A 13,694-nucleotide genomic window follows, 5' to 3' on the forward strand; every position below is an offset into this window, starting at 1 on the left:
AAAAAAAAAAGAAAATAAAAACACCTTGAACTCTGGGAAGTAATAATGGGTGTTGCCACAATTCTCTCACAATTTATAATAATTTATAAATACAAATAAAAAATAATTTGATAATGACAGTGATTGTTAGGTGGGAACACCTGCAGGTGCCAATATTAGACCCAGTGGCAGCTATTAAGGAATCCTCCGGTCCACCTTCCTTCTGAGGTTTTATGGGCACAGCTGACTGGGAGGAGACCCAAGGAAGACCGAGGACATATCAGGGGGCTTGAATCTTATCGCTGCTCTGGGTGTTCTTGAGATGCTTTGATGCTTTTCTCATCATCTTTATGCAGAGTAAATGACAGCTGATTGGTTTTGTGAACATGCTTCTCTGCTGGGGCAGAAATCCTCCCCTCACTCGTTGTTGTTTTCTCTTTATTTTCATCTATGAGTAGAGATTTGAAAGTTCAATTAGCTCCATCAAGTCTCTGAGATGTAATAATATATCATGATAAGTGACACTCTAGCTGCAGGCGATTGGTTTCCATCAGTAGTCCATATCAGTGAGTACCACTGATGACATACATCTACTGTAACAGTTAGAAATGTTATTGGTTCATTTCTCTTGATATCAGATAATGAGCACTGACACTTGATGTTCCCGTCTTTGCAGAGTGAGCTGCCCTGAACCCTGAGAGGAGAGGTCTCCTGACTGGAGACAAGATGGCGTCCAACAACACCCTGCGCAGCTACTCCATCATCCCATGTTTCATCTTTGTAGAGGTGAGAGACTGTGTGTGTGTGTGTGTGTGTGTGTGTGTGTGTGTTTGTGTGTGTGTGTGTGTGTGTGTGTGTGAAAAATTCTGCCGTCTTCTGCACCAAGTGTTAAATTCATGCATATGTGCATTTTAATCCTGGTTTAGGGATTGTACAAAATGAATTAATGTGTGTGTGTGTGTGTGTGTGTGTGTGTGTGTGTGTGTGAGAGAGAGAGAGAGAGAGAGAGAGAGAGAGAGAGAGAGAGAGAGAGAGAGAGAGAGAGAGAGAGAGAGAGAGAGAGAGACAATTTACCCATTAACAAATGACCTCTTCTGGTAAATTATACACAGCTACCCAGAGCGTAAAGTGTTGGAATGAGGAGAAAGCCAAATGTGTATGTGTGTGTGTGCATTTGTACGCGTGCGCGTGTGTGTGTGTGTGTGTGTGTGTGTGTGTGTGTGTGTGTGTTGTACTGCTGTACTGCTCCTCCATACTCCTCCATATTTAATTACCATGTCAGCTGAAAGTCCTTAATCAGAGAGATGTCTCAGGACGCCTTGCATTACTCTCCTTCGTCTCTCTGTCTCTTTCACACTCTCCCACTCTCTCTCTCTGTCTCTTTCTCTCTCTCTCTCTCTCTCTCACTCTTACACTTTCCCACACACACACACACACACACACACACACATGCTTCTCCAAGGAAACATCCTACACAGCAGTCTCAGATGAGTTTACTGCCTCTGCCTTTATCTTGATGAGTGTTACATGTTACTATGGTGAAGTGTCCACGATAACTGAATTGGTCAATAAGAAAAGTGAAATGTGTGTATTGTATATGATCATTTCCGCTGTGGTTCATGATGTTCTACCTCACTGCTTTTAGATCAGGGATATTGTTTTATTTATTTGCCTCTGTACTTCTGAGGTAAGAACCACATTATTGTTCTGCACTTTTTTTTTCACATGTGAGAGAAGTCAAGACCCCGATCCCCCACTTATTGATTAGCTAGATATCAGTCATTTCAATGGAGCTTTGTGGCCCCCAGTTCTGTGATTATTTCTATTTTAATGTGACTGAAAAGTTTGTGTTTGCCATAGATAGTTGAAAATGTATATTTGCCCCATGGCTCCTGGGCTGTTCATCAGCTCACCACATTAGCCAGGAATGAGTTTTTGAAAGATTGAAGTCTAATATTAGATTAGAGGGAGACACTCCATTTTAAAGATCAACATTAAAAAATCTATTAAATACACTGTGTCAGTAAGATCAGTAAGATCAGTAAGATCAGTGTGACATGGATGATGTGTGGGGGGAGAGTGAATGTATCTGAGAGTGTTGATGAATGCATAAAATAAACAAAGAACATTGAAAAGAAACTAAGGCTACGTCCAGACCTCTAAGTTTTAGCTCTGAAGTGCATAACTTTTGCTACGTGTTTGCCTGCCGACCACACCACTTGAGACTTTTGGAAACGCTGCCGGCCCCGTTTTAGTTAGAAAGGTTTGTTTGCGTTGTAGTCTGGACGGGCAGAAACAGAGACCTTTGGAAACGATGACGCAGACTCCCACAGTTGCTCTCTGATTGGGTCTCACAGTCACAGCTATCAGTGGTGAAAGCAACAAGAATAACATAATGAATAGCTTGCAGCTGTTGTGGAGTTTAATTCTGAATTTTAATGCTACAGCTGTCTTAACTGTTCCTTGTTCATAGTATTTTCTGCAACTAATCTGCAGAGTAGACAATCTGCTTCCTGTTTACACCTGCTTGCACATGCCCAGTGTTTGTGAATGCTCATGCACGTATATATGTGTTTTCAGGTGTGTTAGTGTGAATGGAGATCATTTCTGTTATGGAACTAAAACAGTCGTCTGGATGAAGATTGTTTGTTTTAAGACGCAGTTTTAAAATGGAAACACAGTAATGTAGATGTAGCCTAAGGCTGCCACATCACCAACAGGCTGCCTGATGGGAGAGGTAGAGCGAGAATGAGTAACAGGACCCAGATTTATAGGCTGGGCCCAGCTGACACCAGAAGGCACTGATGAGCATGCTGCAGGTAGCCAGATGGATTAGACACTACCACACAAACAACAGCAGGGGTCGCCACAGTGACTAAAGAGCAGTAACCTGCTGTATATTTGATTCAGTTCAAAAATAGAGAAGAAATTATTATTATTATTATTATTATTATTATTATAAATTATGCAAAAAGAACACAGCAGACTGATCAGAGATATATGGTATATATGTGAGTGTGCACTGCCTCCACAGATCACATATAGTCAATCAAAACACCACCTTCACCCCGTCTCAGCCAGACTTTAGGTTGTTGGACCTGCACCTCCAGTGTGTTATTACCATTAAAAAAAACACACTGGACACCCACATTGCAGCACTGTCCTCTCTGTAAAATGCTCTTCTGAATTGTGACACATAATTAATCATCACAAAGTCTGCAGAAAGTCCTTCTGTTAGACAGCCTGTCATCATTGTATAGCAATTTGCTCATTACAGCTTTCACGTCTCTTGGCTGGAACTCAGCGTGAAATGCTCAGTTGGACATTGCTGATTAGTAATGAGAGCTTCATGCTCAAACAGCATGGTGTCATGGGATATTGAGAATATTTGAGTGTGACCTTGGACCTGCAACTTTTGCTTTCCTCACCATTCTTCTTCTCATTTGAGATTTGTACATTTATATAATTATAAATAGTGTGGCAGTGACTTGTCTTTATCTGTCTTTTATCCTGCTGGATGCTGGATCATGTACTTTAGCTTGTTCCCATCAGTTGGAGACGTCACTGATACCATAGAAACATTAACCTCTATAAAGTTCTTCATTGCGGGTAGCCCAACCAGAATCAAGTAGATTAGCAACTATTATTGGTTATTGATGAAACTCCACCAGGATTTGTCTGTCTGATGTTTTGGGGATGAGGAAATTAAAACCATTACAGCTCCCAGTAATGGCTGTTAAATTGCTATATTGCATCAGTTAGTATCACTGCTCCAGATAAGAGGAGAGGAAATTGTTGACAGTGTTGTTCACAATTCTTAATTAGATTTGAAAATTGTTCCCTCTTAAAAACCATTAGGCTTTATACCCTTGCCCTCAACAGGCACCTTTTCTAAAGTGTGTAAAAACTTAACCCTGATGACATCATCAGGGTTATCTCAGGTCAGGCCTGGGCACTACACATTCTTTGGAGACCGACTGTGTTACAAACTACAAACTGGTGACATGTTGTTTGAAGGACATGAGCATTTACCTGGCAGGGAGGGACTAACTAAAGATGATCTGCATTATGGGAAATGTAGGACCCAGTGTTTTTGGGGGCTTGACTTAAACTTGAGATTAAAGTCAGGATATACTGGCCTCTGCTGCTTCGATTTTCCCCATTATTTTTTGAATCTGTCCCTCACCAACTTTATGGAAGCACAATACTTAATTGTGCAGTTTGAATGTGATTAAAACAAAGACTTCATGTTAATAATATTTTTATGATGTGGCAGTGTATAACCAGACATAACCAGTGACTGTTTTAGTCACATTTAGCTTGGGAACATTAATTTGTACACCAGCTTTGTGAAATGACAACACAGGATCATGTCATCATGGTGTGATACCAGTGAAAGCTGATGATCCCTCTTATTTGCTGTAATCTCGCTGATGAAATTGTATACTTTATTGTATCTTGATTTTTGGATTTTACATCACGATCTCAATATCCCCCCCCCAAAAAAAGTATCAGACCATGCACATTGTCTCCACGTGCTTCACTTCTTCTTCACTCAGTTCTCAAAGGCATCCTATCCGTCTCCCTGTCTCACTCTGCCCGTCCCTGTTTTCTCTTTTTCTCCCTCTTTGATGTCTCTGTCACATCCTCACAGCCTCATTTCTCTCTCACCCCTCCTTCCTCTGTTGAACCTGCTTCCTCCCGCTGTTCCTCCCCTCATCTCCTCCCGTGTCTCCCCTCCCACCTACTTAATCCTCCTCTGTATCACTCCATCTCAGTGCCCCTCGTTCTTCTCCTGCTCATTTGTTTCTTCCTCTCTCTCTTTTTTCTTTCTTTCCCTTACTCACCCTGCCTATCACGAACAGAACAAGGCAGAGGGACAGTGCTGTCACATGACTGAAACACGACGTCCCGATTGGAGCAGCTCGGCTCTGTAGTTCAGTGCCAGAGGCAGTGTGACGGGGACGATGTTTATTTATGGTGATTTGTTTATTTAGTCATGTAACTTGTTGCGTTTCTTTCATCCGTTACTTAACCTCAAGAGCATCATTTGTTGTGGCTGTTTGCCATTACTGTGGGAGTAACTAAGAGATGGAAAACAGGGCTGTGAGATGAAAGGGGATAGAAATAAGAGTAGGATGAGAGGGCTGGGAGAGAATGCAACAAGAAGGTGGAACACATGGGAGGGGAAAAAAAAAAAAAGACGAGATGAGGAGGATGAAGGAGGTACAATAAAGCAGGGGTGGGAGTGAAAGGTTGCAAAAATGGCGAGAGATTAATTAAAGGCAGAGCTGTACAGGTGAGCAGTGAAGAATGAGGAGAGAACAGATATATCCTGTACCTCTCCCCGGATGAGATTATGTAATACACAGCCCCAGGCTTTTATTAATCTAATTTAGATCACCAAGTCTTTTCAGGCGTTGTGTACAAAAATGAAAACTTCCCTGTGTTCACATCACCTGCACCAGGCTGTAAGGAAAAGAAGCAATCTCCTGACTAACCTCTGTCAGCCTTAGAGATAATTTCTTTCTTTCATCTCGCTCAATCTCCTCTACCAGTATGGTGTAATAACGTTCGAGGCTGTCATTATTGGCCCTCAGGGAGCGTTTGTTTTTGATGTGGCTCTGTCTCTCTCGTGGCTGCGCTGACGCAGTGTGATTTTTACATGGGGGATTCTAAAAAAAGGGAGCTTTTATCTGGGGAACGCATGTTAAATTTAGTTTTGTAACAGCACACAGTCTAATTAAACCTGCTAGTTTAGTTTATACAGATTAGACAGGAAATGTGTCATTTAAATCAGACTCGAACCCACCAATGGTCGGAATCATTTCATCATCATTTCATGTGTTTTTTCTTACAATGCTTATAGTGGAAAAATAACCAGCTGGTGTGAAGATGTGAGTGGTGTTACATCCTAAGGGATGAAAACATTAGCGAACAAATGATAAACAGCTCTCCTGAAAATACTATTAGACCCACTTCAGCAAAAGCATAAGGATTGTTGCTTTCTTTTTAAGATGCTGATTAAAACTATACCAAAAGAAGAGCTTGAAGCAAGGCTTGCTGCAACTTAAGAAAACACAGGCAAATGGAGACCATCTTCATCAGCTTGATAACACATGCACATCACATCACAACGCAAATACAAAAACAACAACACAAAGGCAAAAGCCACAAAACGCGTGCAAAATCCACAACACAAACGCAAATTCAGCCACAACAGAAGTTAAGTTAGGAACATTAGGACAAAAATGAACCCAGTCATGCAAGATAGTGATAGTGATACATATGCTTCCTCTGAATAAAACGCTCACTTTGTAGCATGCATCCTCTTAACATTAAAATTAGGAATCATGGCCAGTGACAGATGAATGTTATCCCCACTTCAAACTGCCATTTCAACACAGTCACCAGTGCACAGTAGAGGCCAGTGTGAGAAGTAACTGATCACTTTAAGACTGAGGGCCAAAAATACTTCATCTGCAAATGTGTGCTGTGGTTTTTGCTGAATTTGTCACACAATCAGTGTGTGCTTTAGTTCCTGATTCACTCAGGCAGCAGGAGGAGCGCTCATACTGTAGGCACAGTTCAGCAGTGGGATTTCTATGTGTTTGCCAAGTTGAGAAAAAAGATAAGACGGTGATCTTGACTCCACAAATTTTACTTCCATCGCGGTTGAATTGTACAAGAAACAGAAGGTTATTACTCATGAAAATAACATTACAGCTGGGACTAGTTACATTATTGGTCCAATAGGAGGCATTTATTTATTTCTCTTTATGAGAAATGAAAAAGAGAAAAAATAAGTAGTAAAGCAGCACATCCAGCAGCTTAGATTGCAGCAGGTGGAGGTGCTGATACAGCCGATGTTTCACAGGAATACTGAGGCGAATGCAGTGAAATCCATAAGAGACTCTAACTCCAGCCTGGTGTGCTTGCTTGATTAATACACCGCATGTATTTGGGGCAGAATGCGTCACATATGCGCCTGAATAACAGGCACAAAAAGCCTTAGAAAATCTAGCCCTCAATTCTTAGACTGACCCCGCAAAGATTGGATGACCCCTTCAAGAAATCCTGAATGGCACAAGATGCTGTACTTAACATATTAATGAGCCTGGAGGAAGAGAGAAGCTGTCTTTGCAGTGGTTTGTAATTTCTTTTCAGTAAAGACTGTAAAAGACACATTCTGTGTCTGGTTTTGGGTCCATATTCGCATTTAACAGCTTACTATTCATCATTATCATATCTTCTATTGATTGTAGTTTTTTTGTATACATGTCAGAAAAAACACACTTCACGTCAACACAAGTTTGATAGTGTAATATCATGGTTTAAAACCAGGGGTGAGTCAGGCTAAGATGCCCATTTCTGTCAGTTTTTTTTTCAGTCTACTAACACAACATGACAGAGAAATGGAAGTCTAGGGCTTGGTGGTGGATTTATATGACATTTTCCTGGTTGTGCTCATGGTGAGAGGGAGGGGATGTGTGGTGGGATTGACAGTAAAAAGATTTTGGAGTGGAGGAGACAAAGAAGAGAAGAGATTGGAAAGGTTAAGGAAGGGGAGTGATGGGTAAAAAATGTATTAGGTCTGGCTTTTTCTTATGATGAAATTGGCTGTGTCAAGGGTAATTACAAATGCATGCCAAAGTCTTATTTCATAAAAATGGTTCAAAATCACCATAAAAGCAAATATACAGTTTCTATCAGAGCTGTCAGTGTTACGACTTATGCTATAGAGTTTATAACAGGATGTGCAGTACAGTGTCAGGTGAAAAGCAAAACCAGTTATGTGATCCATTGGATCAGGATGAGGAGATTTTACTTTGTCGGGGACTTATTAGTCATTGAATTATAAACGGTAGCTGTAGAAAATTCTTGTCCTCCCCTCTAAAATAATATTCTTCAGTGAAATGTAGCCTGTTAAAACCTAACAATGGGAGGTTGCTGCACCAAAATACTCTGCCACACTCTTGGGTAAAAGAGGTGAATATTACCCTCCAAGGGAGAAGGATAATGGCATGCTGCAGTAACTTTGTATAGCCATTTTACGACAACCGCTCTTGTCAGTCTGCCCTTCACACGGCTAATGCGGCATGACGCTGGCTGTGGAGTGAATATAATGGGGCCACAAGTTATGCCACACAGTGAAAGGGACGCTTGTCCAGGTGTAGAGCTGTCACTGAAAAGCCAGTTCACGAACAATTTACGGAAACAGCGAGTGCCCTCCAGGGATCTGACTGCACCACTATTTTCTTCTCAACGGAGTTGGCACACTTCAACGTCTTTATCAAGAGGTAATTATAGGCCTGACTCACAACCAAGTCAAGTCCGCTACAGACTACAGAACACACCAGAGAGAGGAGTCAGATCTGACTGAACAAGATGAATTTGCTTGTCTCTCATGGCCTGTTTTGGTCATTTGCCTCAGCCCGATGACTCTCGTGATGTCTAACGGCTCACTGGTTGTTTATGGCTGTCTATGATTTATGGTGTGGAGAAGTAGGAGGAGGTGGGGTAATGTTTGAGTTTTATAGATATCTAGAATAGAGAATGTGATTGAGAGGAATAAGGGAGGGAAAGAAATGGTCCAGAACTTGCTCAAGGGCATGTTGATCTTCCCAGCTAGCTCAGCAGCTTTGACTTCTTAACCCAGGCTGGTTGAATTTCCAGAAACTGTAGTTGCTGTTGTCAATGAGCTGGAGGCAAACTTTGGTCTGTTATTTTCAAATGCAAATAAGGTGGAGGTCAAAGTAGTAATAAAGTTCAACACGTGTACCCTGGCGTACAGTACACCCCTCTAGATAATATGACCAATCTCTTTCCAGGTGTTTCCTTGTAAACCTGACATCTGTAGGTATGTGATCCCACAAGGTATTACATGGCTTTTCTGCAAGCAGAGGAATTTACATATTTTCAGAGGAGACCTCTGAATAATTTTGTAGCCGATTACCCTACTTGTCTGTGGAACAACATGAAAACATGAAATTAACCCGTCTCTATCTGTCTCAGTCATTTGGGTGCTGTGTGTGGACAAGCTGCTTAAAGATAGAAGAGCAAGGGGATTTCTGTTTATCTGAGTGGCTTCACTTTGCTTGTTGCTGTTAGTTATGAGTATAACCGTGATGTGACTAGCTGTGGTGTGCAGACAAGTGTTATGGTTCCTCAGAGCAGCCGTTGTGGATGCATGTGAACTGTGAAAAAATAGTACCTTTGTCATAACAGGAGAAAGCCAAAGATATTGCTAACTAGCTTAGTGTTATTCAGAGAGTTGGCATAGAAACAAATAAAGCACACACACGCACACATGCACACACACACACACACACACACAAGCGCAGGCACTCACACACACACCTGGACATCTCTGCGTTGCCATCTGTCACTGGACTAGATTCTGCCAGCATTTCTCTCCTGCTCTCAGCTGCTTCTGTGCCTTCGCAGTCTCAATCCCACCGGCCATATTGTCTGTTTCAGTCTGCTTCACACACACCCTCCATATTTTTTTTGTTTTTTTTTTGTTTTGTTTTTTTGCACTAAACAACAGTTAGTTTTGATCAGCTGATCTGATTGGACAGGATACATTGTTTATAATCAGTAAACGAGCACTGGTGTGTTTTATTTTTCAGAAAATCCACAGGGTCATATACAGGTGACTGTGTGCTGTAGCCAATGACAATATAAAAAGTGCGAGGCTGGATTTTTACCCCAGGTTGAGGCTTCGAGAATGAGGCCAACAGCTACAAGCTGTTACTTTGTAAAAGGGTGTCTTCTCTGATTGACAGCTGCCTTTTTTAACAGTGCAGTGCATGTAGCCTCATATCTCTGTACCCACAGAAACTCTTGCATAAAGGCATCAGCTGAACTGAGGTACCTGATTCTTCTGAACCCAATAATACTTACTGTATGCACACACATGGTGTTTGTGGTTTTCTTCACTTAAGATCCCTCCACTGTATGATGGATACTGATTTAACCACTGATTACACAAAATTTCTATCTTCATTTGACATGTAAATAATGTGTATCCCAAAGTTTTAACCCAAAAGTAATGAGATTTACTTGATAAATAGACAACTGAAGAATTCCAGTGAGAACAGTCCAATGAGGATTATTTCTAGCAAATGTTGGTGAGTGCAACAGAAAACCGACTTACCTTCAGCCCCCGAGTGTAGGCCTCCTCCAGAACAGTCTGATATGTTGTTGTGAAGTGTGAATCTCAGTTTGTAGTCAGCGCACTTATGAGTGAAGTATTCGATGCTACTGTTAGCATGTAGCTTCTCTTGTTCCTGAAGCTCAATATGACAAAGTATCAACAGAGGTTGCTGAGGTTTAGTGGAGTTTTGTGGATCTACAACATTTGGAGAAGGTACACAGTGAATCGGGTGAGAATATTTTATTAAAACTGTCGTGTTATGGAAACCCTAAACTTTCAGTTCTTCTTTCAGCATCATTAGGAACACGTGAGGCTGTTTTGTTTTAGTTTTTTTTTAGTGGTTCTTACTTAACATGCACCTGATCATTTAGCAAACTGAAAACTTTGGAGGTCAGACTTGTAGACTGGAGATGTCAGTGTAACCACAGGTATGAGATTTGCTGGGATTAATGAAAGCCATCCAGTGTAATGTTCAGTTCTGTTGTATGATGCTTTGCAACTTTCTTGTTGATGTCTTTTTGAGTTCGACGAAAGTGTTTAAATTCATGTTCTTCATGTCTTTATTAAGTCAGAAAATACGTTCAAGTCAATATTTAAGGCAGTTTTTCCTAATAAAAGACACACGGTCTTACACAGTTACACAGTTTTTGTATAATTTAAACCTCTGTGTGATTTGTATTCTCCTCCTTTATATACTGATCCTTCTGCAGTGGCATAGTGACACCTGGTGTTTGGAAGTAGTAGTAGTCGTAGTAGTAGAAGTATTACACAGGATTGGGGTGACCATGTTTCAAGAATCACAGGAACCATTCATAATATCAAACATTTAGCAGGTTGCAGTTTTCCAGCAAACATTGGTGACGGACGTTCAGACACGACCGCTTGTGACATGTGTTTTCTAGGTAAAATATCTGATACTTTAATCCGTAGGGATAGATAAAACGTCTTATCATTCTGTTCTTTCCTCATTTTCCTAGAGGGAAACTGTGACTAATATTTAAATTAATTGGCGATACCTTTGGCTGACTAAGATATCCTACTTCTTCCAGTTCCGGTGACGTTGTAGGGCTTTTCTTTTCTCTGGCAGTGTCTCCTGAACATTAAAATATGAAAACATCTCATTACTTTTCTTTGACATGAAATCCCAGCATGATGCCAGCAGGTTGGCAGCATTATGGGCACATGACTGGCTGAGTGACACAAATGCAGATGATTTTCATAAACCACATTGCTGTGTTTTACATTTTCTATTCCAGTGTTGCTTCGTTATCAGTGACTAAAGATACCATATATATATATATAAAAAAAAAAAAAAAAAAAAAAAAAAAAAAGAATTGCCTGCAGCTGATTCTAGAAAGAGAGTGAAAGGAGGCCAGAGACAAAGGATGATGTTGGAGGGATAAAAGGATGATGGTGGAGAGGAGGTGGTAAGTGATGGTGGTGCTGCTGCTGGTGGTGCCGGTGGTGGGGAGTGCTTGTACACGACAAGAGTTAGCATGAGAGAGAGAGAGAGAGAGAGAGAGAGAGAGAGAGAGAGAGAGAGAGAGAGAGAGAGAGAGATGTGGTTTTAGAGGATTTATGCAGTTGTTTTGTATTAAAACCTGTCAGACACGTCACAGCTGATAGAGGAGCGGACTGATGTTCAGGGATCAGCCACAGAACAGCTCATTTAAGGAAATCGACCTTTAAAACTAATGAAACTGAATCAGGGAGGACAGCCTGCAGTGCACCGGATAAACAACTAACAACCCTTTCCCTCCTTCCTCTTCTCCTCCTCTTCAACTTTCTCTACTCTCTTGCTCCAACATGTTTTTCTTCCAGCTCGTCATCATGTCCGGCACGGTGTTGTTGGCCTACTACATGGAGTGCACGGACCTGTTCAGCGTGCATGTGCAGGGTTTCTTCTGTAATGATGCTGAGCTCATGAAGCCGTACCCTGGCACGGAGGAGTCCAGCTTCATCCCCCCCCTCATCCTGTATTGCGTGGTGGCTGCTGCTCCCACCGCTATAGTGAGTAAAACCCATTATGTATGGATTTCACAAGTGTGTGAAACTGGCGACTTCTCAGATTGTTATGCTGCATGCTGGAGTATAAATGGAAATAATCGTGTGTTTATTTAGGCTCTTTCCATCTCAGCCTCCCTGCTTTTCTCTGGAACAGCAACCATTTGTCACAGCTTTTCACATCTGGAACATCATCATCTTCCTCTTTGTTTCCTTTCCTGTTTCCTTGTATCCTAGTAGTCCTCATTTACAATTAACATATGCTGTTGACCTAACATGACCTGCCTTTGTAACATACTTTTATAATGATATAATAATAATAATAATAATAATAATAATGATGATGATAATGATAATGATAATTGTCCCTCTATCCATGTGCCAAAATATAGACTAAATAAACTGTCTGACTAAAGACTGTCTTCACGTCTATTTATGGGTTAGCTGATAAGTTTGGCACTGATTTCACAGACTCATCTTTTGGCTCTGTATTTTGAACTTTATACATTATCTTTTTGACTTGTTATTCGCTGTCTGGCACTACAGAACACTTTGCTGAGTTTTCAACATAAACACAAAGTCCAGTAGTTTTTGACTCAGTTCCTGTAGATAAAATCTAGCTAAAGCCTCTGTCCTTTCACAGCTGATAGAAGCTTTGCCCTAATCCACATGACACACTAAGTTTTGTTTTTGTTGTAGTCGTACTAGTGAAGGCACAAAATGCTCAAACCAGACAGTATGCGTACTGTGGTTGCTGTTTCTTTGTGAACTTTAAGTCTGCATCATGTCATCTGTCACCTGTTTGTACAAAATATGATTTTTTACTAACAGCTAAAACAGTACACTCTGACTGTTTGTATGAAGTCGCAACATACTGAAGAGAATTAGTGTGTAGTATGGATTTGGGAAATGCTGAGAAACTTAGCTCTGGAGGCCTTTTTCATGGCAGATGTGTCATGACTTTCATTCAGAACTCATCATTGCAGGAAAAGCACAGGTGTAATTAGCACTGTTAACAGGGCCTTGACACTGGTAAAGCTGACCTGTGAGCCAAGTCAAAATATCCACTGTGAAAAGGGTCTATTAGAAATCATTTTCAAGTCCAAGCTGTTAATTTCTAAAGGTGCGTGATGGTTTAAGATGAATATAGAACAGAGGTTGCATTTGCAGTTGTTATTCAGATGCTTCATACAGAAGCAGCAACACACAGCCACTAGGTGTCAGTTTTGCTCCGTCAGACCAGGCACCATATGTCTCTGGGCCCCTGAGCCAGTTCATGTCAAATATTTTCTGGACACCTCCTGAGGTGTGTTTGCATGTGTCTGTGTAATACAATAATGCATTGTTTCACATTTGAAACAGATGCCAGAATGATCTATAGATCTATTGTCCAATCCAATCAGCAACCCCCTCACAGGCTCTCCTCAGTGTTCACCAAAATTTAAATAGTAGATTAGTTGCCATCTAATTATAGCCAAAGAGTGTATGTTGAGTCCATAAGACCATTTGGTATTTTAACTAAAACATAAAGGATTAGGGATTTGTTTGGTGG

General features: G+C 41.0%; 1 protein-coding gene across 5 annotated transcripts in view; it reads left to right on the top strand.

The window, feature by feature from the left end:
* plppr1 (phospholipid phosphatase related 1) overlaps positions 1-13,694 on the top strand; it is a 48,846-nt gene that overhangs the window by 14,219 nt on the left and 20,933 nt on the right. For all 5 annotated transcript variants that reach the window (XM_071465996.1, XM_071465993.1, XM_071465994.1 and 2 more), the window contains 2 exons: positions 656-765; positions 11,960-12,148. In XM_071465996.1, the coding sequence (XP_071322097.1) occupies positions 706-765; positions 11,960-12,148 (249 nt within the window). In that variant the 5' untranslated portion in view covers positions 656-705. The remainder of the gene's footprint in view (positions 1-655; positions 766-11,959; positions 12,149-13,694) is intronic.

This window comes from Trachinotus anak, unplaced genomic scaffold, assembly GCF_046630095.1.
Source record: "Trachinotus anak isolate AG129_WGS33_773 ecotype Australia unplaced genomic scaffold, CSIRO_AGI_Tana_v1 ptg000028l, whole genome shotgun sequence".
Taxonomy (NCBI): Eukaryota; Metazoa; Chordata; class Actinopteri; order Carangiformes; family Carangidae; genus Trachinotus; species Trachinotus anak.